This window comes from Oryctolagus cuniculus, chromosome 10 (assembly GCF_051225735.1).
Source record: "Oryctolagus cuniculus isolate XC-2025 breed Fujian yellow rabbit chromosome 10, ASM5122573v1, whole genome shotgun sequence".
Taxonomy (NCBI): domain Eukaryota; kingdom Metazoa; phylum Chordata; class Mammalia; order Lagomorpha; family Leporidae; genus Oryctolagus; species Oryctolagus cuniculus.
The window spans coordinates 97,497,017-97,521,904 of NC_142876.1; the positions used below are offsets into that span (position 1 = coordinate 97,497,017).

Below are 24,888 nucleotides of genomic sequence, written 5' to 3' on the forward strand. Positions count from 1 at the left end.
GCTGGGGTAGACCTCCACCTCTGGCTGGGGTAGACCACTCCACCTCCGGCTGGGGTAGACCTCCACCTCTGGCTGGGGTAGACCACTCCACCTCTGGCTGGGGTAGACCACTCCACCTCTGGCTGGGGTAGACCACTCCACCTCTGGCTGGGGTAGACCACTCCACCTCCGGCTGGGGTAGACCACTCCACCTCCGGCTGGGGTAGACCACTCCACCTCCGGCTGGGGTAGACCTCCGGCTGGGGTAGACCACTCCACCTCCGGCTGGGGTAGACCACTCCACCTCCGGCTGGGGTAGACCTCCATCTCCGGCTGGGGTAGATCACTCCACCTCCAGCTGGGGTAGACCACTCCACCTCTGGCTGGGGTAGACCACTCCACCTCTGGCTGGGGTAGACCACTCCACCTCTGGTAGCTGCTGCCTTCCTTGTGCTGTGTCTTCAGGATCATGCTGGTCCAGCCCCCAGGACCCCACTTGATGGCAACTTCCACGGAGAGCTCTGCTCTCGATCCCAGCTGATCTGAGCACAACGGCTTAGGTACTCAGCAGCAGGCTTTCTCCACTTTCGTTTTTTAGCTAGAATTGTGTAAACAGAACTGAAATGTCTTGCGTTGGCTATTGTTTCTGCTATTCATCTCTGTAAAGTGCCAGAGATGAATTGTTTCAGCTGCTGCAGGCCCTAGGATCTCAGTCACAACCAACTCTGCCATTGTGCCAAAACCCACAGACATGCCTAAGTGTAGCTTTTACTATCAAATTTGTTTGCCGAAACAGTCACAAGTAACACTTAGAAAAAAAAAAAAACTATACATTTGTATTAATCTCTTCAACATAGTTTATGATGTGATACTTCTTGCACTACCAAAACATTGTTGTTTTTAAAGATTTATCCACTTATTGGAAAGGCAGAGTTACAAAGACAAAGTGACAGAGACAGAAAGAGACAGAGGTATCGTCCATCCACTGGTTCACTTCCCACATGGCCACAACAACCAGGACCAGGCCAGGCCAAAGCCAGGAGCCAGGAGCCTCCTCCAGGTCTCCCACATGGGTTCAGGAACCCAAGGAGCTGGACCATGCTTCATTGCTTTCCCAGGTGCATCAGCATAGAGCTGGGTCTTTCTCTTAAGATCTTCTCTATCCTTGATTTTTCGCAGTGTTTTGTGATTGTGACATGCCTGGCTGTGACTCTGTCCACATTTATTCCACTTCTGCTTTGCTGAGCTCCCTGAACTTGGACATTGATGTTTTTCTTCACTTTTGGAAAATCTGAAGCCATTTCTCCAAATTTGTTTTCTTCTCCTCTGTCCCACCTCTCCTTCTAATGACCACCTGATAGACACATACCCACAGGTCACAGAAGTGGCGCTTACTTTTTCTTGTCATTCTTCACTGTTATTGCTGCTAGTCCAGATAACTGAGCACTTCTTCCTGCTATTAAGCCAAGCCAAGGAATCTTGCATTTCAGATATGTCTCAATTCTTGAAGTCCCATTTGGTTCTTTACATAGTGTCCCATCTTCACTCATTTTAGTCACATGTCCAAGTCCATAAACATAATTATAGCTGTTGGGTTTTTTTAAAATGTTTATTTGAAAATGGATGACTCATTTTTTAAACTTGTTATCTGATTTTAAAACTTGCCATTTTCAAAGTCTCTGCTGACAGAATCACCTCCTGTCATTTCTGGGTCTGTTTCTATTGAAGGACTTTCCTCTTGGTTATGAGTCATGTCTTTTCCTGGGTCTAGCAATTTCTGACGAGACACTGGACATCTTCCATGTTGCTTTGTTAGGTATCTGGATTTCAGGGTCTTGTTTTAAGGAGTGCTGAGTTTAGTGTTGGTGACACCCAAGTTACTCACCTATCAGTCTGATCCATTTCAGGTATCTTTCCGAACATTGCTGGCAAGGGTTTGGGGGGGTCTTTACTCCGGAGCAGGGATTGGGAAACTTTCTGTAAAGGGCCAGATACTATTTTACGCTCTGAACCTAAATCACAACTCAATTCTGTAAATGAATGAGTGTGACTAATATACAGTACAACTTTATTGATGAAAATAGGTGGCCAACAGTACAGACCAGGATTTGGCCCACTGGCTACATTTAGCTGACCCCTCCTCTTGAGCTGGCTTAGCCCTTGCACTCATGACTCTTTGGGGTCTTTGTGGACAGTATAGGTGTTTGATGAGGGCTGTCTGCTACAGCTAGAAGGTCAACACCTTCCAGTCCTATGTGACCGCCAGCTACAGGCATTTCATAGCCTCCAGATTTCTCTCTTCTCTAGCAATGTTCTCTGACTTCCTGGAACCACATTTCTCTCAAGTACAGCTTAGTCCTCAGCCACAAGTCAATGCCCCCAAGGCATCTTTATGCATAGCTCCCTCTGGGCCGACACCTGCCTTTCTCAAGTTTTAGCCACTTGGCCGTCCTCATCTTGTTGCTGCCTCTTTAATTCACCACGCCCCCACCTGGATCCCTATCCTTGTGCTGGAGCACAAAAAATGTCTCGGGGCAGAAAGTCAGGTGATCATAATATGAGGATGTAAGACACAGAGCCAAGTGTCTGCATTCTCAACTGAACATCAAGTCCAGTGCTAGAAGCACAGCAAGATCATTCTAGAAGAGGCCTACCTGCCACCGTTCATTTTAGGAGCACTACCTGTGCTATGATGTCTTAGACACAAAGAACTGTGACAGTTTTTGGAAAGGCAAACTTATCCCCCTTACGTCTAATCCCTCTGGGTCGCCGGTGCCGCGGCTCACTAGGCTAATCCTCCGCCTAGCGGCGCCGGCACACCGGGTTCTAGTCCCGGTTGGGGTGCCGGATTCTGTCCCAGTTGCCCCTCTTCCAGGCCAGCTCTCTGCTGTGGCCAGGGAGTGCAGTGGAGGATGGCCCAGGTGCTTGGGCCCTGCACCCCATGGGAGACCAGGAAAAGCACCTGGCTCCTGGCTCCTGCCATCGGATCAGCGCGGTGCACCGGCCGCAGCGCGCCGGCCGCGGCGGCCATTGGAGGGTGAACCAACGGCAAAGGAAGACCTTTCTCTCTGTCTCTCTCACTGTCCACTCTGCCTGTCAAAAAAAAAAAAATCCCTCTGGGTCAACACTTTGGACCCCACTTTAACTTCCCAGGTTGAAAGGACAAGGCCAAAACTGATCCAAACCTTCCAACCCCCAGCAGAATTAGTTTGTATTAGAAAGCCAAGGGATTCACAGGGAAAGGATAATCCAGGAGAACAATCACCTCACTTGACTGCAAAAGGCAGCTGACACAAGTCACGGAGATGGAAACAGCGAGGCTATTTAAAAATCTCTCTAGAGACAAATATAATTTTGGAAGCAATCCATTTTACAGCTAGGGTAAGTAAGACTCAGAGAATGGAAATAGCTCATCTTCCTATGTGGCTATTTGGTCCAAAGACCCAGCAGTACTCTGACACCAATTCGTGTTTCTCTTGCTGGCAACATTTCTGAGTCCAGAAAAACACAGGCTGCAGTTTTTATTTTCAGTCTCCTTGTAGCCATGGGTGTCTTCTTCCCACAGCAAGACTTCAGGAGAAGACCTGCGCCCCTGCATTTCATTTTATGCCAGACACAGGACGTACTCAGACACTTGTTATTTAAAGGGGGATGGTAGATGCCAGAGTTTCTCCTGCGTGGTAGCAGGGTACAACAAAAGGCTTTGCTCACACGATGTTCAACAGCACTAGGAAAGCCCGACTCGTGTTTTCCCCTGCACACAGCGCTCAGTATCACGAGCTCTGCTCGTCTGACTCCGATCACCAGCAGGGTTGGTCTGTTTGTGGAGATCCAAGGCCCTGTAAGGTGAACCCTCTCCAGTGAGGAGCTTACACCCCCTTCTGGAAGATGCTACTGCAGAGAGGAGCAACAACAAAGAGAATTTCAGACCGCTCTCTGCCCAGGCATGGACACCAGCATCACCGTTCTTAAAAAAAAGTCCAGACAGACTCTGGGGCAGCACTGGCCTAAAACAGCAGCCATATTCCTTAAAAAAGATTCTGTTCTCTTTCCTCCCGGCCTCCCCGTGTTCCACATAAACATTTCCCCGAAGTAAGAGGGACTTACCCTACTATTACTATAACAAAATCCAGTAAATTCCATCCGTTCCTAACGTAAGCATTAGGATGCAGCAGTAATCCATACGCTATAATCTTCAAAAATGTCTCGACTGTAAAAATAATCAGGAAGGCATATTCTACTTTTTCCTGCAAGGAGAAACAAAGAAACATGCCAGAATAAAAAAAGAAAAGAGAAACAGGAATTACAATCAGCATCTCAGAGGCATAAGCATTTTTCTCCAAGCAAAGTTTTATGATGAAAAATCAAACAATTAGCCTGTACCTGGGCCAGGGAGGCATTTTAATTTTAGTACTGAATTTCTCATAAGCAACTAAGTGTAAAATGCGTTTTCATCCCAGGCTGCACAATTGCATTTTGCCGCCCGCCCTGATATGTGTGCAGCACGTCGGCCTAGGGTGTAGGTGTGCCTGCTGTTTGCACACATCTTCTCCACACAGCATGTTTTCCACCCGAGATTGCCAAATCAGGTGCAGAAAGGCACAAGGGAGCCACCGAGGTTCCAACAGCCCCTTTGAATGGGACGTCCCCTGGAAGCAGGCTCTAGGGGGACCCTTCTCCTTGGGTTTACATCAGAGCGCTAAGTCAGAGTCAGCTTTGTCACCAAGTAGCAAGGCGACCTTGGGCACGCAAGTTCCTCCCCTGCTCCGCACCCAAGTTTCCCCACCCACCACACAGCAAGGGGGTGAACTAAAATGGCAAGCACACTGCCTGTCTACTGGCATGCTGGCTCTCCCCAGCCGGCACTGCTGACAGGTCACCATGCACTTGCCCAGACAGCCTGGCCTTGGCCTCTGACTGCTTCTCTTCCATCAACCTCAGCAGACTTCTCATCTGGTTGCCACAGACCTCAACAGTCCTAGCTGGGGGCTGATGACTGTTACAACCTCTCCAGTCCCATGCCATGCGACTGCGCAAGCTGTGGGAAACCCATCAGTTGGCAGGTCTACACACTGACTCTACTCTTCCATAAATCCTTTCTTTACATGGCTTTGGTTTCTACAGATATATGGACCAATGGGGTTATGCGTAATTAAGTTACCCAGGAGGCATTCCCTGGCAAGAAGCAAAGCCAAACTCATCAGTACTTTTAATTCCTCAATACTAACATTACCTGTGAGACCCGCACAAAGTTGCCAGAAGTGCTTAGGGAAATTGAAGTCAAGAACTGTACTAAAATGGTTTATGCGAGAAGTCCAAAGAAATCTGCCTTAGCAAACAGCTCACGAGCACCTCCACTGTGCAACAGGCACCGCACCAGGGCCCAGGAGTAGGAAAACATCCCTGCCACGGGCCCTTTGCTTAGTAAGCAATAGTCTGGTGCATGAGTAAGGACTGCAAATGCATACCCAGAGCTACAGAGCAGAGAGAGGGGAATGACAAGAGCAATCCTGAGCCTTCAGCACTTTGCTAAGGCCGAAGGTCAACCCCACCTCTCCTCTGCCCTTGAAAAGGGACTGAGTCCAGAGAAAGAAAAGGAAAATAGGACTCGGTGGTTTTGTAAGTACTCACTATCGCAGACATGTTCATTTATCACGAGAGAGAGACACACACAGATAGACAGACACACTCTTGTCTGCTGGTTCACTCGCCAAATGCCCAAGGCTGAAGCTGGGAGACAAGAACACAAGTCAGGTCTCCCTCGAGGCTGGCAGGAACCCAATTACTTGAACCATCGCTGCTTCCTGCCAGGGTCTGTGTAAGCAGGAAGCCGGAGTCAAGAGGAGGAGCTTGGAGTAAAAGCCAGGCACTCCAATGCGGGACACGGGCATCTTCATCCACTAGGCCAAATGCCTGCCCCGTAGGCACATTTCTACAAAGGCAAATTTGTTTTAAGAAAATTTTAAGTTGCTGAAGAGAAACAATATCTAAAATAAACAGCTTTTTCAAATATTCATTTTGGGATGATCCCTACAGTCCTGACTCCCTGAAAAACTGTCAGTGGATAGATACCTGTGTGCAGAAGCCCAACACCCTGCTACATCTGAATGTGAACCTTGTCTCAGCTGCCCCAGGCGCTTGCTGACTCAGCCAGAGTGCTGCCCCAGGCGAACTTCCCCAAGTCTTGTCACCAGTGTCCTCCCTTCTCAGCCACCAGGGGAACCAACCAACCATGGCTGAGCATCCTGGAGGTCACCCCTCGTCTCACAGGCCCACTGGCTGTGTAGCTCATGGGTTCTTCCCTCCCAGGTCCCAGGGCTGTGGAAGGTGCCTGGCATTTCTAAGCCTGCCCTCCAGAGCTGCCAGGGATCTACAGAGCACTCCCCTAAGCAGTCTGATCAATTCTTGCCAGGTGTGAGTTAGCCAGGGTCAGTGTGTTTGCCATGTGAAGTGGCAGCCCTGACCTCTGCACTCACACCTCCTCTCAACACTCTAACCGGTCCTGTTCTCAGCCAGGCTCATCCTGCACACCCTCCCTCTCGCACACCTTCTGGCCGTCACCTTGCACCCCACCTCGGGTCTGGAGAGCCCCGTGGGATGCCCTCAGAGAGGCCCGAATGCCCCTCTTGTGCCACACACAGCTCGACAAGGATGCTCTTGTCTGTGGGTCCACTCCCTGCCAGCCTCAGCAGATGCTGCCACGTGAGACACACAACGCAACCGCACACTCAAGCGGCAGCAGCTGTTCCAAGAACAGGGGCCAGCTTTGCTACTGGGTGGGGGGCGGAGACCTGGGGAGGCTTCCAGGAGGCAGTGACACTAACTCTGAAAACCCAAAGACAAAACGAGTTCTGTGACTCGAACCCAGAGGCAAAAATCCCAGAACAAACCCATCCCAGTGTCCTGAGTCAGCCTGGCCCCTGCCCTGAGTGTACGTCGGCTCTGTGTTTGAGACTCAGAGTTCTAAGGGAACAAGATAATCTAAAAACAGCATGCTGCTTTTACACTCCCTCTCCTCGTTTCATCCCTTCTGCTTTATTTACTAGGCCAGACAGGAAGAAGAGGCTCTACTGCCATCAGTATTCACAGCGGCTCCAACCCGGCGTGAGGAGCACCGACTTCAGAGCAGGGGGACGAGGCTGGGAACACGGAGCGTGCCCAGCAGACACTGCCCACTTCCCTGCGGCTTTCATTCGCAAGTGACTGCCACGGTGATGCAGGGACCATGAGCATAATCGAGCTGCTCCCAATTCTTTATCCCCCTCCCATGTGCCCTCCTCCCTCCCCTTCCCTTTAAGGAAGCTGGCTCCTCTTTCCAGTCACTTACTTGATGGAACGGAGTCTAAGAAACGTAAGCTTGCTTTCCCATTAACGGGATTCTCTCATACAGAGACTCCCCTGCACAGCCAGGGGACGTCTGCTGGCCTGGAAGCCAGTGTCCTCGGGTCCTTAATCCTGCCATTAAGGAGCACTGCTACAAGACAGGTGCCCCTGGGAGACAAAGGCAGTGTTTGAAGAAAATGCTGTGGGGGTGAGAGCTGAGGCACGGTGGGTTAAGCCACCGCTGGGGACACTGGCAGCCCAGAGCGGAGTCCTGGCTGCCCTGCTGCTGACCCAGCTTCCTGCTAATGCAGATCCTGAGAGGCAGTAGTGACGGCTCAGGTACTTGGGCCCCTGCCATCCATGGGGGAGACCCACAAGCAGATTTGGATTTTGGATTTGGGCCTGGCCCAACCCTAGCCGTTGTGGGCATTTGGAGAATGAACCAAGGGATGGAAGATTCGATCGCTGTCGTTCTGCCTGTGAAATACCTATTTTCTTTATGTTACGAAACAACAATCTAGGACATAGGATAACCATTTGCTTCACGAAGGGATTGTTCATTTGAGGAAACAGAGCCAAGTTAGTAATTTGACAGCAGAGTCAACCAGAAAATCAGATTTCTAACCAGGTGAGGCCAAAATGGGCAGAGAGCTGGCAAAGCTGGGTGCAAGGTGGCTCAGAGCAGACTCTGAGGTCTGTGGCCATGATGGATAAGGACACCGAGGAAGAGGCAACAGCAGGAATGAGGGACGAGATGGAGGAGGAAGGGGCAAGCAGCAACTCTCCAGAACTGGACATGAAACGAGCTATCTCCCCTCTGTCAGACAGGGTAGGGCCCTCCCAGGCTCCACAGACACAACCAATGACTCCTGCACCCCAATCCACCTCTACTTCCAGGCAGAGCCATGCCGTGGCTATCAGCCACCCACCAACAAGGCTCTCTTCACACTGGTCTTGAGTGGGCAGAGCCCTGCCGACTTCTAAGAAAGCCACTACCAGAGACCATTTGATAGATAACAAAAGTCCCTGACGAGACATCAAGTCACCAGAGCAACAAAAGCTCAGACCTAACTCGGAGGGGCAGGTGTTGTGTTGCTTGGGAGGCCTGCGTCCTATACTGGAGTGCCAGTTCAAGTCCCAGCCTCTCTGCTTCCCACCTACCTTCCTGCTGATACACACGCTTAGAGGCAGCAGATAATGCACAGCTCAAGGACTTGGGTCATGGACACCCGAATGGGAGACCTGAACTGAGTTCTAGGCTATTAGTTTCAGCCTTGTTCAGCCCCGTCTGTTTCAAGTACGTGGGGAGCCAACCAGTGGACGGAAGCACGCTCTGTCCCCGTCACCCACCCCTGCCCCACCTTTCAAGTAAACAAAACCTTTTTTCAAAATTTAACTCAGAAACATGATTCATCTTCTGAGAACAGTGTAATTCCATCAAGAGGACAGTCTCTAAACCAGTTAACAATTGCTGTTACTGAGAGTGTTGTGTAGGGTTAACTACCAGGGACTGGGAGATGCCAAAATTCTTGATGGTAACAGTTGGTGTTCTCTACTTTCTCTCATATACAAAGGGCTCCTGTTGCTAGTGCCATGGTATGGACCTCTGTCCATCCAAATGTTCCCCTGTCCACCTAGCCCTGAGCACCTGCGTGTCCCTCAACAAAGCCTGGACCCCTCACCTGATGGAGCCAGGTGAGATTCACCTGTGCTCAGCCCATCCAGCCACACGGCCCCAAGGCTTGGGAAAGGCCTTCCTGGCATTCACCTTGCAGTAGCTGCAGCCACCCCTCACCTCTTCTACGCCTTCCTGGTGCTCTGCACTTGGCACCTCTTGCTGTCTTTGCAATTCTAGCACCATATCAGGCATACACCAGGTACTCAAGGTGTCAATCACAAGTACAGAAGAAACAAAGGGAAGGAATAAAGCAATAAACCCAGATACCAAGGGGCCCTACCAAAGCAAACATGAGCTTTTCTGATCCCAGAACATGCATCAAAAAGCGAAAATTGAGTGCCTACCTTCCCAAGTTACCGCAAACTGTTCCTGTAACAAGCCTGGAAGAAAGGGTCAACCTGCTGTGCCAAGAGCTGACCCCGACAGCTCTCGTGCTCTGCTGTCCCATCCACCCCGCGGCCCCCTGGTTGCGCTCCTACCCTCACCCCTCTGCGATAACCAATCACCCGCAGCCACAGGCCAGCCTGCTGGCCCCACACATGCCGGATTCTCTCCCACAGCTACACGTTTGCCCGCCCGGAGGGCCTGCCCCCACATATGCAAACGCTCCTTTTCTAATCTTGTCCAAACTCCCAGACAAGATGAGAGCCCACCGTGATGCATGATTCAAAGCCCCTCTTACTTCATGGTTTTGACTCAGAGTTTACAACAATCACCTCTTAATAGAGACAGCCCAGAAATGAATCCAGCCATCTACAGTCAACTGACCCCAACAAAGGTGCCAAGAACACAATGGAGAAATTTGAGAAAACTGTGTATTTACATGCAAAGGAATGAAATCAGACTCTGACCTCTCACTATACACAAAGAACAACTCAAAATGGATCATTAAACATTATAGCCTGCAACTATAAAAGTGCTGGGAAAAAACCATAAGGTAAAATCTTGACAGTGATCTGGACTGAACTGTTTTGTATACACCCTCAAAAGCAGAGGTAACAAAGGCAGAAAAAGACAAATGGGATTTCATCCAACAAAAAAGCTTCTGCACAACTAAGCAAACAGGGGGAAGAAGCAATGTACAGAACAGGAGAAAATATTTACAAAGCACACATCCTATAAAGGATTCATATCCAAAATATGTAAGGAGCTCAACATCAAGAAAACAAACGACCTGATTTTTCAAACGGGAAAGAGGGGCGGGCATTGAGCCCAGCAGTTAATACACCTGCATTCCACACCGGAGTGCCCTAGGTCTCACTCCTGCCTCTCATTCCCAGTTCCATCCCCTGCTAATGCAGATGCTGGGAAGGCAACAGGTAATGGCTTAAGCAGTGGGGTCCCTGCCACCCACATGGGAGACATGAATTGAGTTCCTAGCTCCTGGCTGCTGCCTGTCCCAGCCTGTTGGGGGCATCTGGAGAGTGAACCAGCAGATGCTATCTGTGTGTTTTGTCTGTGTGTATCCCTCCCTGCCTCTCAAAAATGAGTAAAGGGCCTGAATGGACATTTCTCAAAAGACGATATACAAATGGTCAACAAGTAGGCGAAAAAATGTTCAACATCCCTCATCACCAAGGAAATACAAATTTAAACCACCATGTGGCATCGCTCACAGCTGTTAAAATGGCTATTACCAGAAAGACAAGAGATGAGTATTGGTAAATATGCAGGAAAAAGAAAACCCTTCCACAGTGTTTGTAGGACTGTGAACTTGCACAGCCATTATGGAGAACACCAAGGAAGCTTCCCTGAAAATTAAAAATGGATGGCCAGCGCCGCGGCTCACTAGGCTAATCCTCCACCTGAGGCGCCAGTACTTGGGGTTCTAGACCCGGCCGGGGCGCCAGTTCTGTCCCGGTTGCCCCTCTTCCAGTCTGGCTCTCTGCTGTGGCCCAGGAGTGCAGTGGAAGATGGCCCAAGTGCTTGGGCCCTGCACCCGCATGGGAGACCACGAGGAAGCACCTGGCTCCAGTTGGTGCAGCACACCAACTGCAGCAGCCATTTGGGGGAGTGAACCAACAGAAGGAAGACCTTTCTCTCTGTCACTCTCTCTAACTCTGCCTGTCAAAAAAAAAAAAATATGGAGCAACCATGTGATGCACCGATTCCTCTTCTGGGAATATGCACAAAGGAAATGAAATCAGTGTGTCTAAGAGATACCCGCATTCCTGTGTTCTCTGCAGAATTACTCACAACAGCAAGATACCGAACCAATCTAAGTGTCCATCAAAGGGTGAATAGAGAAAGGGAACGTGGTGTAATACACACAGCGGAATACGATTCCACCTTTAAAAAGAAGGAAATCCTGTCATTTCTGATGCTGTGGTAAACTTGGAAGATATATGGAAGATATCATCCTCCATGAAATAAGCCAGGAACACAAAGACAAACACTGGTGATAGCTGTAGCATCTTAAAAAGCCAAACTCAGAGACAGAGAGGGCTGGGGCCCACCCCGGGGGCCTGGAGGGCAGCCAAGAAAGGCTGGAGATGCTACTCCCAGGTCACGGATCCCAGCGAGGCAGAACGCGGAGGTCAGGAGATCCACCACACAACACAGCGACCACAGTCAACAACAGGGCTGCACAGATGGAGAACACCAAGGAAGGCTGTGCATGTTCCCACCCCCATCACACACACACACACACACACACACACACACTGCATGAGGTCACGGCTATGGTAATCAGCTTTAGGTAGCTGCCTGGTAATGCACACACACACAGAGCACAATGTATTGGATACCACAGATAAGGATACTCGGCATCCACTTTTGAAAAAGATGTGTTTGTTTGAAAGGCAGAGTTACAGACAGAGAGGGAGAGATGGACACAGATCTTCCATCTACTCAGTCCCAAAATGGCCACAACGAAATGCCTGAAATGGCTGGGCCAGGCTGAAGAGAGGAGACTAGAACTCCATGTGCGTCTCCCACATGAGTTACAGGGCTCCAAGCACCTGAACCATCCTCTGCTGCCCTCCCAGGCACATTAACAGGGAACTGGATTAGAAGCAGAGCAGTTGGGACTCAAACCAGTGCCCATATGGGATGCCAGCATCACAGGAGGTGGCTTAACTCACTATGCCACAATGCCAGCCCGTTTCACCCATTTTATCAATTAACTTTTACAAATTACCTCTCCTTAATATTTGCTCTCTCAATAAATGTTCATTTCTCTCTGGCCAGAGATCGTTCCCATTCCACCTCTCATTATATTCCCAAGGCACAAAAATAGATACTCAACCTTTTTAAATTAATAAATGGGCAAAATGAGACATTTTGACCACGTATCACTCAATGTTCCTCCTTGCTAAGAGGTTCCTCATCACCCGGGCCCCCGGGTCTCCCCGCTGCAGGAGAACTTCCAGGATTGAAGGCCAAGCACACCAGCCTGCCCCTAACCACAGCTCTCCCTGCTCAAGCTCACAGGGTAGGGGGATCCCAGTCACGGCCAGCAGCAGGTGTGGAGCGGGTGAAGGGGTCCACAGAGGGCAGGGCAGGGCAGGTACAACTGCAGGGGCAGACACGAGAGCAGCAACGAGGGCTCCGGGGCCCTGCTCCGGCGTGGCCTCTGCTTCCAGAGTGTGAGCTGAGCAAACTCAATCCGATGATCTCGTCCGGCTGGTAGACTCAGAGGCCTGCCGAGCGAAGACCAAACACTAATGCCATCCTCAGGCTTCTTTCCAGGGGAGGTTCCGTGACGGCCTAGAGATCCCCCGCAAATATGGTCACCCCTGAGCTGCCGCAGCGAGGCACGGCTGTTGTTCTCCCAGGTGGCTGGGTCACCTGAGGTCGCCTGGCACATTCAGGCGGCACTGACAGACCCTCCGCCTCCCTGCTTTCCAGGAAGTGACCGCTAACAGCCACGGGGATACTACCGAATGGCTGTGAGAAGGCAACTCAGTCTCTAGCAAGCTCTGGGTGCTGAGCCATGGGCAGACAGGCTCAGGGGCTCAGCGCTGCTTGGCTGTACCCAGAGGTCATCTCTTCCCCTGTGCATGCCTAGAGGGCCTCCAGTGGCAGCTTAATGCCACAGTTACAGGCAACACCAGCTACAACAGTCCATGTGCCTTCACTACTTCACCGATGGTGTAAAGTTGCTCACTTTTGTGTCCCCTGAAAACAATTCTAGTCTCTTCAGCAGTGTCCCCCTGTTACAGTCACGGAACCTTTCCTTGGCTGCAAGACAGGGGTCATTGTTCTTGTCCTGTCTGCCCCCTTGACTGTGAAATCCAATGAAGGGAAAGCAGGGAAGAGTCCTGCCAATTGCAAAGCGCTTCACCATTGGGGGCTCGCCCTGGACAGGGGCGGTGCAGACAGCCAGGCAGCCACAGGGATCTGCGCTTCTCCTTGCTGTGGGTGCCGTCCTGATAGGAGCACCTGCAGCTCTCTCAAGAGGCCTCTCCTGAAAGCCCACAACAGGCCGGTGCTGTGGCTCAATAGGCTAATCCTCCGCCTGCGGCGCCGGCACCCCGGGTTCTAGTCCTGGTCGGGGCGCCGGGTTCTAGTCCCCGTTGCTCCTCTTCCAGTCCAGCTCTCTGCTGTGGCCCGGGAAGGCAGTGGAGGATGGCCCAAGTGCTTGGGCCCTGCACCCGCATGGGAGACCAGGAGAAGCACCTGGCTCCTGGCTTCGGATCAGTGCAGTGCGCTGGCTGCAGTGCACCGGCTGCGGCAGCCGCTGGAGGGTGAACCAACGGCAAAAGGAAGACCTTTCTCTCTCTCTCACTGTCCACTCTGCCTGTGAGAAAGAAAGAAGGAAGGAAAGAAAGAAGGAAGGAAGGAAAGAAGGAAAGGAAAGAAAAGAAAAGAAAAGAAAGAAAGAAAGAAACAAAGAGAAAGAAAAAGAAAGAAAGAGAAAGAAAAAGAAAGAAAGAAAAAGAAAGAGAGAAAAAGAAAGAGAGAAAGAGGCTCTGCCCAGAGATGACCAGTAGAGGCACCAGGGTAAGATCTGGCTGCCCATTACTTAGGGACCAGCCTCAAAGATACCCGCTGTGTGGGTAGCAGGCAGCGCTGTGCTCACCAGCAGAGACTGGACTGGTCAGCCTGGAGAACTTCCCACCCAGCCGAACTTCCAGGGTGATAGCCCCTCACCTTTCCTCCAGGATCTGCTATGTCTGACTCAGCCCAGGGGCGACAGGAATCAACTTGTGGCCAAGGTTACTGGTTCAGGGATAAGCACACGTGCGGACACATACCAGCCGGGTAGAACTGAAGCTAATCCCAGGATCTCCCCTGGACAACAAGGTAAGAAGTGCTGCCATTGGCTGGACTTAGCCCTGAGAGGATGGAAGCCTGGGGTTACTGTGGGGGGACAGAGAGGTACAAGAACCAACACCAGGGGAAGCCAAGAAAAACCGGGGAAGACACATAGTGAGAAGGATGGAGAGACAGACAGAAGCATGCACCTGGTCTGCCCTGGGGTCAAAAGCTTCCCTTCCCCTAGCTTGGGCTTCTCAGTTACAAAAGTCAATAAGTGAAGCTACTTCCGGCCCCATTTTTGGTCCACTGTATATAAGAGCCCGGGCTAAATACACAGGCCTGCAGGAGTATTCTGCTCTGCTAAAATGCTGATGCATCTGCAAGAACCTGCAACAGTTCCTCATTTCTCAAGAGACAGCTCCTTGAGCAGGTCCCCTGGACCCACAGGGCTCAGGGATGGTTCGCTGCACACAGGACCCACGAGCCCTGCAGGTCCCTGCCTCTGGGAATTCAATAAGACTCAGCTTTGCAAATTTCCTCTGTCAATTTGGTCGGCTCTCTAATGCCCTCTTCAGTTTTGATTGTCTTCCTGGGCTCCACACAGTCCCACAGACTTGAGTCTTTGGACCTGCCCCAGAGACGTGGACTCTGAGTCCCCTTGGGTGTAGTCTGCAGCTGGCAGCTCTCCACTTCCTCAGCCAGCTTCCCCTCGAAGGCACTGCTCATCCCTACCCAGTCTTGCGTGGCAACTCAGCAATTCACTCAGCACCTGCTTCCTACCCGACACGATCCTCAGCACTGAGGACTCAAAGACAGCTCTGACATTGCTGCTGTCCTCAAGGGGTATGGCAGAGGCACACACGAAACTTCCAAAAACAGCAGGTGGCAATCAAAGAAGCAGCAGACTACTGGGAGCCCCTCATGAGACAGTGGAGGGGAGAGCAACTCATCATGTCTGGAACTTTTAGAAAAACATCTTGAAAAGCATGGGACTGTACCCTCCCATCTCGCATCCCCATTGACGTCTGCCACGGCTCCACACTCTGCCTACCAACAACCAAAAACCCCACCAGGCACAGGGCCTCTACCCTGTGTGACTCCCTTCCCACCTCCACTCCAGTCCGACATCTCTGCCAACGTCCTGCATGTTTATCACACGCATTCAATGCCCGGTCTTTGTGACTGCTCTTCCCCAAGACTGAAAGCACTTCTGTTTGTCTACAACCAACTCCACCTTTAAGGAACACGTTCAGCACTACTTTGCCCCCTTTTTTGAAAGCCTATGGACACAGCAAGATGGACCGGTGACCACCATGTGTCTGCTGCCTCTGCCCCAAAACCCAGGCAACTGACCGGCCACCAGGCAGCACAGCCCGGACGCAGTTTCGCACGGGGCTGCAGTCAGACATCATTCGCTGGGTGCAGCCGACATGTGAGTTGAAACTGTTCACATGTCATGGTTCAAGCATGCCACTGCCTGTCCTGGTTCAAGCATGCCACTGCCTGTCCTGTCATGGTTCAAGCATGCCACTGCCTGTCCTGGCATTTAATCACAAAACACAGTCCAACAAGCACTTGAGCATCAGATACGTAACAAGGCTGAGAGAGACAACAAACAAAGGCAAGGCCCCCATCCTTGTTTTCAGGCGCTCCCAGCCGAGCCAGAAAGTAAAGAACGTATGGGCCCGGCTGTCTTGCAGTATTTGCAGGCTGTCGATGCCTGGAAGGTAAGAACCGACTCCACCTACCTCTGCAGAATCGCCTCACAGTGCCGCAGAGGGCTGAGCCCAGAGCCGCAACAGACACCAACACGTCATCCTCCGCCAGGAAGAGGAAACAAGGCTGCGATCTCCAGGCTCCATTTCCCAGTCCTGAACCCAGGTGAGACCTGGTCACACCCTCAGGGAGCCCGCAGCACAGGCAGCACAGGCAGCACTCCACGTAGGAACGCCAGCTACCCCCTCCTTGCCGGAGGTAGAGTGAGGCTTTCTTTCTCAGCCACATCCGGCCTTTGCATCCCGCCCCAACAGCTTGGGGCAGAGTAGACGACAACAGGATGACATGTTCTACGTGGGGCTGTCAAGGCCACACACGGTCTCCCTGGGCATCTACTGGGCTCAGGGCACGCGACAATGGGCAAACACCTATCATTTTGGAAAAGAAGTCTCAGCAATTGTTAGTCTGTATAACATGAGCCAATTCTAACATGTCTACCTCTACCTGGTAGGAAAAAAAATCACAATTCTACCCCAGTCCCACATCTGCCTAATCTCACCTGGGCTTCTGTGTTAATCCACCTAAGTCACACCAGGTTGACCTTGGCTGCTCCAAAATCCTTGATAAAGCTAGTTACAGGCATCCAGGCAGCTTCTATGAACTACCTTAGGGTACACCTTGGAGGTGAAGCCACTGCACCTCATCACAGGGGTTCTGAACGCATCCGTCCTTGAAGGCAGTGCTGCTGGGCTCCTGCTGTGAATAAGTCACCAACCACAAGTAGTGCTGTCACCTTGGAGAACAGAAGTAAGAAGCCTGGGTTCTGGTGCTGGGTCTGCCACTTGGTGGCTGTGTAGACTCAGGAAAATGACTTTGTCCTTCCTTGTTGCAGCTTCTTTACCAAAAGGAAAAAGAACAAAACCCACCCCCGTTAAGCACAGATGAGGCAACATGTGCATAACACTTGAGCCAGGGCCTCCTGGCTATCCCTGCTGTGTAACACTCCCTGCAGTGCCTTGGCCACTTACAGTACCTGGCACGCAGTAAGCGCTCACTACTCTCTAAGTTAGCACACAGACAATGCACCCAAACTCACTCTGACCCTGCAGGTCTAAACACTGTGAGGTGCATACATGTGGGTGGAGGAAGCCCTGACCTGGCCATGAGCTCCACGTCGAGGGAGACAGAGCTGCTGCATCCAGGCTGCTCCTATGCCTTACAGGACTGTCCAGCCAACACCTGTCTGTGGCCTGTGATAGACAGGACAGTCAAGAGGGGAAAGAGTGCCCAGCCCTCCAGGTCCCGGGTGACCCTGCATTGCAAAGACAAAGGAACAGATGTCTTGGGGTCAGAGGAGAACAGGTGTCATTGCGTCACCATGAAAATCACTTTGGGGGGTAAACAACCTTCATTTGTGGGTACCTTCTCCCCCTGTGAATGTGTTCAGGCCATAGAACAGAGCTCACTTCTTTCTGAGCAACTCAAGTTCTACAACACTTCAAGTGTGGTACCTGTGATGAGATCCAGAGTTTCATGCATACTCAGAAGATTACAAACTCCACGCCTGTAATCCACCATTGTTTTAGGACAAGAACGTAAATTATGTTCCTTAAGAGACACCGAGAGGCCTGAAACCCAGACACCAGTCCACCGAGTCCCCGCACAGGTAAGGAACAAGCCAACAATCTCAAAGAATCTGGTCTCAGCTGCCCCTGCCCACCGGGGGAGCACCTCTTGCAATGATTGGGTCTTGACGGTCAAACCTCACTTTTACCTCTCATGTGGTGTCTCCCAGAGAGGCTGTAGCAAGGGGGCTTTCACACTGTCCTCAGACACAAGAGCCACACAACCTTCTCCAAGTCGTTCCACTCCCCAGGAACCAGGCGGTTCCAGAAGCAGTGCTTAGAAGGTTCAATTTGGTCAGGTGGCTAAAAAGCTGGATAGTAATCTTTTAAAATTAAGAAATGTAATGAAACAAAAGAATATAAAATTTTGAAATAGGCAGAATGAGAACGCTATAAAGATAGACACAGAAGAGTGTACTGTTACAAAGGAGAAGGCAGGGGTGTGTGTTTGTCCTAGCTTTTAAGATGCTCATGGTCCCATATCATAGTGGCTGGGTTCCATCCCCAGCTTTGCTCACAATTCCAGAACCCTGGAGATGTCTCAAATAGTGAGACTCCTGCCTCCCACGTGGCTGGAGTCCCCTGGCTCCTGGCTTTGGCCTGGCTGAACCCTGGCTATCAAAGCATCTGTGGAGTGAGCTGCCAGATGGGAGCTCTCTGTCTGCCTCAAAAATAAATTTTTTAGAAAATGTTTATGGTGGGGCCATATATAAAGGCAGAGAAGGATGCACATGATCCATTATTAGGGGAATAATAGGAGTAGAGGAGCCCCCTGAGTGTCTGGAAAGCTGTCAATGTCTCCCTGAGCAGATCTGTAGGGAAAGCACCCAAACGGACAGCAGCAGATCCTGGGGGCTTTCTGATTCCACCTCTAGGATCTTTGAGCTTTTCCCACAGAGCATCTTGTACTGTAAGATCAACTGAAACACTAAATACTTAAGACATGGAAGTGAAGAGAAAAAAAAATACACCAGCAAGGGAAAATAAAACGAAACAGAAGACACAGCTTTGCTCATCCTGTTGGCCCTTGGTATCCAAAGGGTTCACACTGCACACTCCATCAACTGTGGTTTAGCAACGTTCAGGAAAAAACACCATATGTGTACTGAGCGTGCAAAGGCCTTGTTTTCTTGTGCTAATTTCCTATGCAGTATGGCAGAACAGCTATCTATGCAGCATTTACCTTGTATGAAGCATGACATGTAATCTTGAGCCAAGCAAAAGCATACAGGAGAATATGTGAAAGTCACAGATGAACACAAAGCCAGTCTATGTAAGGGACTTGGGCATTCTCAGAACTGGGCTTCCAGTAGAAGCCCTGGGACACACACCAAGCCACAGCTACAGGCCTCAGGTTTTTAACAGCTAATATAAAAGACGGAAACCAGAGCAGAGCAGTGACTCAGATCACCCCATCCCTTGAATGAAATGGTTTCTCCATGAAAAAAAAAATCCCTCTCCAGAGGATTTGCATAGAGGAAAAAACCCAGCTGTCAACAGGGATGGAACTCCAATTATATGAAGTAGAATAACATTTGTCTGCCCTCATGGAGTTGATATCATAATGGAAAGGAGACTACTGTTTAAATAGAATCCATATGAAAGCAATCTAGTAGTTTGTATCCATCAATTTTCAAAAAATGAATTACAATGGAAAACATCAGAATGCCTAAGAAATACTAGAATAGAGTCAAAGCTTGTGTATTTTCATCCATCTCATGTTTCAGATGACATGTTTGAGAGCTACAGTGTAAAACCAAGCACACTTATAACCATGGGCCAAGGCTAAAAAAACTGGTGAAAAACGCCATCCTAGAAGCCCAGTCTCTGGAGCCACTGCCGGACACCAGAGGAATCCATGTAACCCTCTGTTGGCCCAGGCACACTCTATCCTTCCCAGGTGCACACTCACAAGAACCTTTATGTGAAAAGGTATTTACAGAGTCTCACGAAGAGCAGAGCCAAGCGCTCAGGGAGAAAACCCAACCGTCAGAAACAATCAACATAGACAGCAACAGGAACAGAGGTCAATTTCTGTGGTTGCTTTCTAGACGAAGAAATGAATGCCCAGGCAAGAAAACACACTCTGGCAGGCCAGGCAAGGAGTTCCCTATGTCCCAGGTGTTGGCTCTCTTGGGAGCCAACTACCTCTAGGCATGCCTGGAGGAAAAGAGAAGGAATGGAGATGGGGGTTTGTGTCAGAAGGAGGTGTGCAAGTCCATGCAAGGGGACACCCAGGGCAGATGGCAGGAGGGGCAAGGAAGAACACCCATGTAAAGGCTTTGAATGCCAACTAGGAAGCACCCTAGTCATCCAACAGTAGCATCATCTAGCAGATAACATTCTGAACCCCACACCGGCAAAGAAAGGGCAGCACCAGCTCACAGACACCTGGAAATACGAAAAAACGTATCAACTACCAAGGATGGAAAGACGTGCCGAGACTCGATCTGATAACATACCTATCTTTCCTGATCCACCTCAAGTTCAGATGCGCATCCATACAAGGACCAGTATTGTGGTACAGCAGGTTAACCTGCCACTTGCGATGCCTGCATCCCTTATTACTGCACTGGTTCAAGTCCCTGCTCCTCCACTTCTGATCCAGCTTCCTGATAGTGCATCCTGGGATGCAGCAGATGATGGCTCAAGTACTTGGATCCTGCTATCCATGTAGAAGAGCCAGATGGACCTCCTGGACCCTGGCTTGTGCCTGGCACAGCCCTGGCTACTGCAGGCATTTGGGGAGTGAACCAGTGGATGGAAGATCTGTCTCTCTCTCTCTCTCCCTTCCCTCTCTTTATCTCTGTCACTCTCCCTTTCAAATAAATAAGTACTTACAACACACACCCCTAACTGGGACAGGGAATGAAAAAAATGACGCCCCTCCCGGACCCTGAACCTGAAGCAGCAGGTGCGGCAGAAAGAGGGAGCAGGACAGCGTGTGCGGTTATTATAGACCTGGGCCGTGGATCCCCTCCAAAGACCAGGGATGAGCACAGAAGGTGCAGGGCACAGTGCTGCAGCAGTTGAGGTCCACAGAGCCCTCAGGGTGGGGGAAAGAGACATCATAGTGAAGGACAGGCACAACACAGTGAAATGAAGAGAGCAGACAGCTCTACCTCTCCAGCTTCTCTTTGGCCAACGTGGGATGAAAGCACTCTGCAGCCTGGGACAACTCTGCCAAGCCCGATGCTGTGGTCTTGAAAGCATCTTTCTGTGTGTTCACTCACAGACTGCCATTCTTCCCTGGCTCTCCAGAGACGATGCAGAGGTATCGCTCAGCTGTGCGGTTATGAAGAAATCCCCATGGACTGGTTCTGCCCTTCACCAGCTGTGTGGCCCCAGGCCAATCCCTGGTTCCCTCACCCCCTCAATGGGGCCAACAGCACCAACGTGGTAGATGGTGGGAGGTGCCTGGCACGTGGTGTTCAGGTGACAATAGGCTGCTGTCATTTGCTGTGCTGTGACTGATACACAGAAACGTCTCCCCAAGCTCTGGGATAGGGGCAGCTCTTACTAATCAAAGGCTGGAGGGTTCTGGAAAGTTGAGATCCATCTACTCAGCTTCACTGTGTCCCAAAGCTAAGGCCTGGGGAATGCATCAAATGGCCCCTCCTGCAAGCATCCACACCCTAGTACAAAAATTAGCACTGAAGGTGCAGAAACTAAGTAAATGAATACCTTGAAACCACAACCACTCAAGTCCTGTTTGGAACCCAAAGCCACATCCATTCTAACTCAGGCACAGGCAGATGCCTTTTTGTTTTCCTGTTTATTTATTTGTTTGTTTGAGGGCAGAGGAGTAGGGAGAGCTCCCTTCCACTTGTTCCCTCCCCAAATGCCCTCAAAGGCTAAGACTAGGTCAGGCTGAAACCAGAGCTGAGAGCTCAATGCAGGTCTCACTCTATGCGAAGCAGGAACCTAATTACTTCAGCCATCACCTGCCGCCTCCCAGGATCCGCACTAGCAGGAAGCCGGAGTTAGGAGCCAAGGTCAGGTATGGAACCCATGCACCCTCACGGGGACACAGGCGTCTTAACGGCTAAACCAAACACCCTCCATGACAGACATGGTTTCATAATTACTGAGATCAATCATCATTTTAACTATCACTGGTGTTGGGCAGGGCAACAGGCTTAATCTCAACTGCTTCAATGCAAAATTCCTTAACATTCTGTGACCAATTGAAATCACTACACTAGAGCTCTAACTTCACAAAGATACCTTTCCAAGGGAATTGTCAGGCTATTCGATCTCCGTGCTCTGTATTCTAGGGCTGCCTTTGTGAGTCTGTATGGTTCACTTTCCATAGTCACTCCCTACTAATTTGGTGTTCGGGCACAGCCATAGCATTAAGCTATCTTTGAGACATAGGAACATGAAGAGCCCATGAAAGCTTAAACAGCTAAATAGATGCTATTTTCTAAATCTCTAGGTTTATTATTTATAAAACATCCTAGTGAGTTAGGATAAAATGGAGCAAACAAACGCAGGTTTTCCTTTAATTACAGTAATGTGGGTGAATCAGACCTCAAATGTCTGGAAATTACTACTTTCTAAGACTTGTGATTCTGCTGAAATGCCAAACTTAAAAAGCCCAAATCCAGAACAAATAGTTCAATTGTAACATCCAGTCTTGCATTTTTTTTTTAACAGTCCAGACTTATGATAATACAGATTTTGAGTTAAGATTAACTCTGATTACCCAGTAACCAATAAATAGGTAGGTTCAGAAACAGCACCTTGATGGGGTCTACACTCTACCAAGTTTGCAATTCACTTTTAAACAAGCGGACTGTCATTATACCAGGACAAGGAAAACCAAAACCTAGCTGGATACTTCCTGGCTAACAGTCCATCCTGGGCTGTGTAGCACAGTGAGTCTGGGGTCCAACAACTTGGATTTGAAATGGCCACTTGGTCCAGCTAACCTTGGACAAGCACTCTTCTGCATCTTATTCTTCTGATCAGTGAAAGGAATAAATGAGGACAGTGTGACATGTGCGGTACATAGTATGCACCCAATAGACTACTTTATTGATCATAATCAATATTTATTGAGGTCAGGATCTTAGGTCCTGAGCTCTTCTCTAATACGGTAGATGCTCTCTAATGTGATTTCCCGTGGACTTAGTTCTGGCATTCTTCATTCCTTCTGGGTAAAACATAACAACTAACGCCCAAGCCACACTGAACTCTCTTGCTCCCTCAGTTAGTTTCTAGAAAGTTTGCCCATTTTTGTTCCCAACAGTTGAGTTATATGCACACCATGAGTTGGCTGTGTCTGTTCCCAAGTTTATGTCAGTTAGGTTTGTTACTTTGACTACCTCACTTAACTGAATAGTGCGTCAGATGATACGAGCTTGAATCCTGTGTAAGGACTGGATAATGACTTAAATATTTTATTGCTGTTAAGTCAGATATGAGAGAAAAGCAAAAGGAAAAAACCATCAGCTTTTACAGTTGCTCTCAGCTGTCTCTCTATCCTGTGAGGTATAGGCACATCGTGGGTCTGTTTTATGTGAGAATAATAATGGGTGGTCTGATCAGTAAGGGCAGAGTACTCATAACAGCCTGTGACTCTGCTTCCAAAGATGAACAAATCAACGTCCAGGCTGAAATCTCCTGGAAGAGGATTCTTCTTCAATGAGTTTCCCTGTGCTGACATTTTAGAGAGACACCATCAGGGGCACTCAGGGGGTATGGTCGTACTGACATTTCAGGTTAGTCAACTGACCAGGTCAAACAGGACAGGTGCAGCAGGAGGCCAGTGAGAGGAACCAGGGCTTACCTTACCCTAGCCTCACTTCCCTTCTGGGTCCCGGCAGTTGTATGTGTTTGCCACGAGTTCAGAAACTGGGCAACCAAGTGCAAACGTATTGTCGGCTAGTGGTGTAACGTGCACTTACATCAACATTGTACTGCTCTTATGCTAGCTTCTGAACACACTGCCAGAAGTACCCAGTGCCACCGCTTACATACTTGGGCTTGTGATTGGCCAACTTTCTGAAGTTCAGTGCTCCATCTCCAACCTCTGTTCTTTGGGTTTGACAGGCGATGGAGACAGGCACACTTTGTGTGCACGCTGTGGCAGCCACACGGTGTACTGGAGGCAGATGAAGGAAGGGAAGGAGGCCATGTGCGTGAGCAAGAGTGAGGAAGCAGGTGAGCAAGAAGGAGCGGCACGGACCACACGTAGAAGATGAGCACACAACTGCCAAGAGCGCCCCAGAAACTCACCCGAGCCCACACTGCGGGCTCCTGACCTCACTGACCTGGACAAGAACTCCTTCGGCCTATGTTTCATTCTATGTTGGACACACTGCTCCTGAGCATTTGCTCTGTGCAAGAAAGGTGAAGAAGGCGTGCACGTCTGGCCTCAGTGGTTAAGATGCCTGAGCCCACATCAGTGTGCCTGGGTTTGATACTGGCTCTGGCGGACTCCAGATTCCTGCTAATACGGACCCTGGGAGGCAACAGTGATGGCTCAAGTGATTGAGTCCCTGCCACCTGCATGGGGGAACCTGGGTGGTATTCCCGGTTCCCGCCTCCAGCCCTGTACCTACAGGCATTTGGGGGAGTGAACCCAAAATTATCCAATTCCCCAATCATGGGTCACTTTCTTAAAAGAAGACTCAAGACTGACAGAATCTTAAGGTTCTAATCAACATCAGCTGGAAAAGGTCTTAGTTGGTGAAAGCACATCGGGCAGGTGCAGAGCTAGCTTCTTGGGCTAGATTAGACTATCAGGAATAACACAAAACTTGTATTTTTTGTTAGACCAGGGATTAGCAAATGATGGCCTCTGATTCACCAGCCACATATTGAAATAAAGTTTTATTTCAACACAGCCACTCACGCTTGCTCACGTTTTGCTTCTGCAATACAAGAGCAGAGTGGAGAAGCTACAACACAAAGTACACGGTCCCAAACCCTGAAATCTTCACTGTCCGGTTCTTCATGGAACCTGTTGGCTGACCCTTGCTCTGTGCACTTGATGTCTGTGAAACAGATGCTCTCGACTTTCACTTCCCTGCCAGAAAAATCAAGGAGAAGGTTTGTGATTATCTAGTCTGTTTCTCTGAAGATAAACGCTATAGCATCTCTGCTTCCTAACTAGGATGCGTGTGGAGTAAGAGCGGCATCTTTGAAACACACACATTTTGACCAACAGTTCTGCCACTCTTCCCCTGCTGCTTTCTGGACAAATTTACATCTGCTGCCATTGTAGAGACCACCGAGGCCCTGGCAAACACACATGCATGGTTCCAGGTGGTTCTCAGATTTGCGTGGAGGGACACACAATCCCCAAGGGCAGGCACAAAATAAACTTGAGACTTGGGGAAGTTTTCTTTCAGCAGA

The 24,888-nt window shown here is 49.9% G+C and overlaps 1 protein-coding gene across 30 annotated transcripts in view; it reads right to left on the minus strand.

Moving 5' to 3' along the window:
- The window catches only part of CACNA1D (calcium voltage-gated channel subunit alpha1 D), a 332,447-nt gene that overhangs the window by 152,714 nt on the left and 154,845 nt on the right, over window positions 1-24,888 (minus strand). For all 30 annotated transcript variants that reach the window (XR_016214300.1, XR_016214299.1, XR_016214302.1 and 27 more), the window contains exon 4: window positions 4,087-4,226. Coding sequence is in view for 26 of the 30 variants with exons in the window: in XM_089305533.1 (XP_089161659.1) it covers window positions 4,087-4,226 (140 nt within the window). In the remaining 4 variants the exon portion in view is untranslated. The remainder of the gene's footprint in view (window positions 1-4,086; window positions 4,227-24,888) is intronic.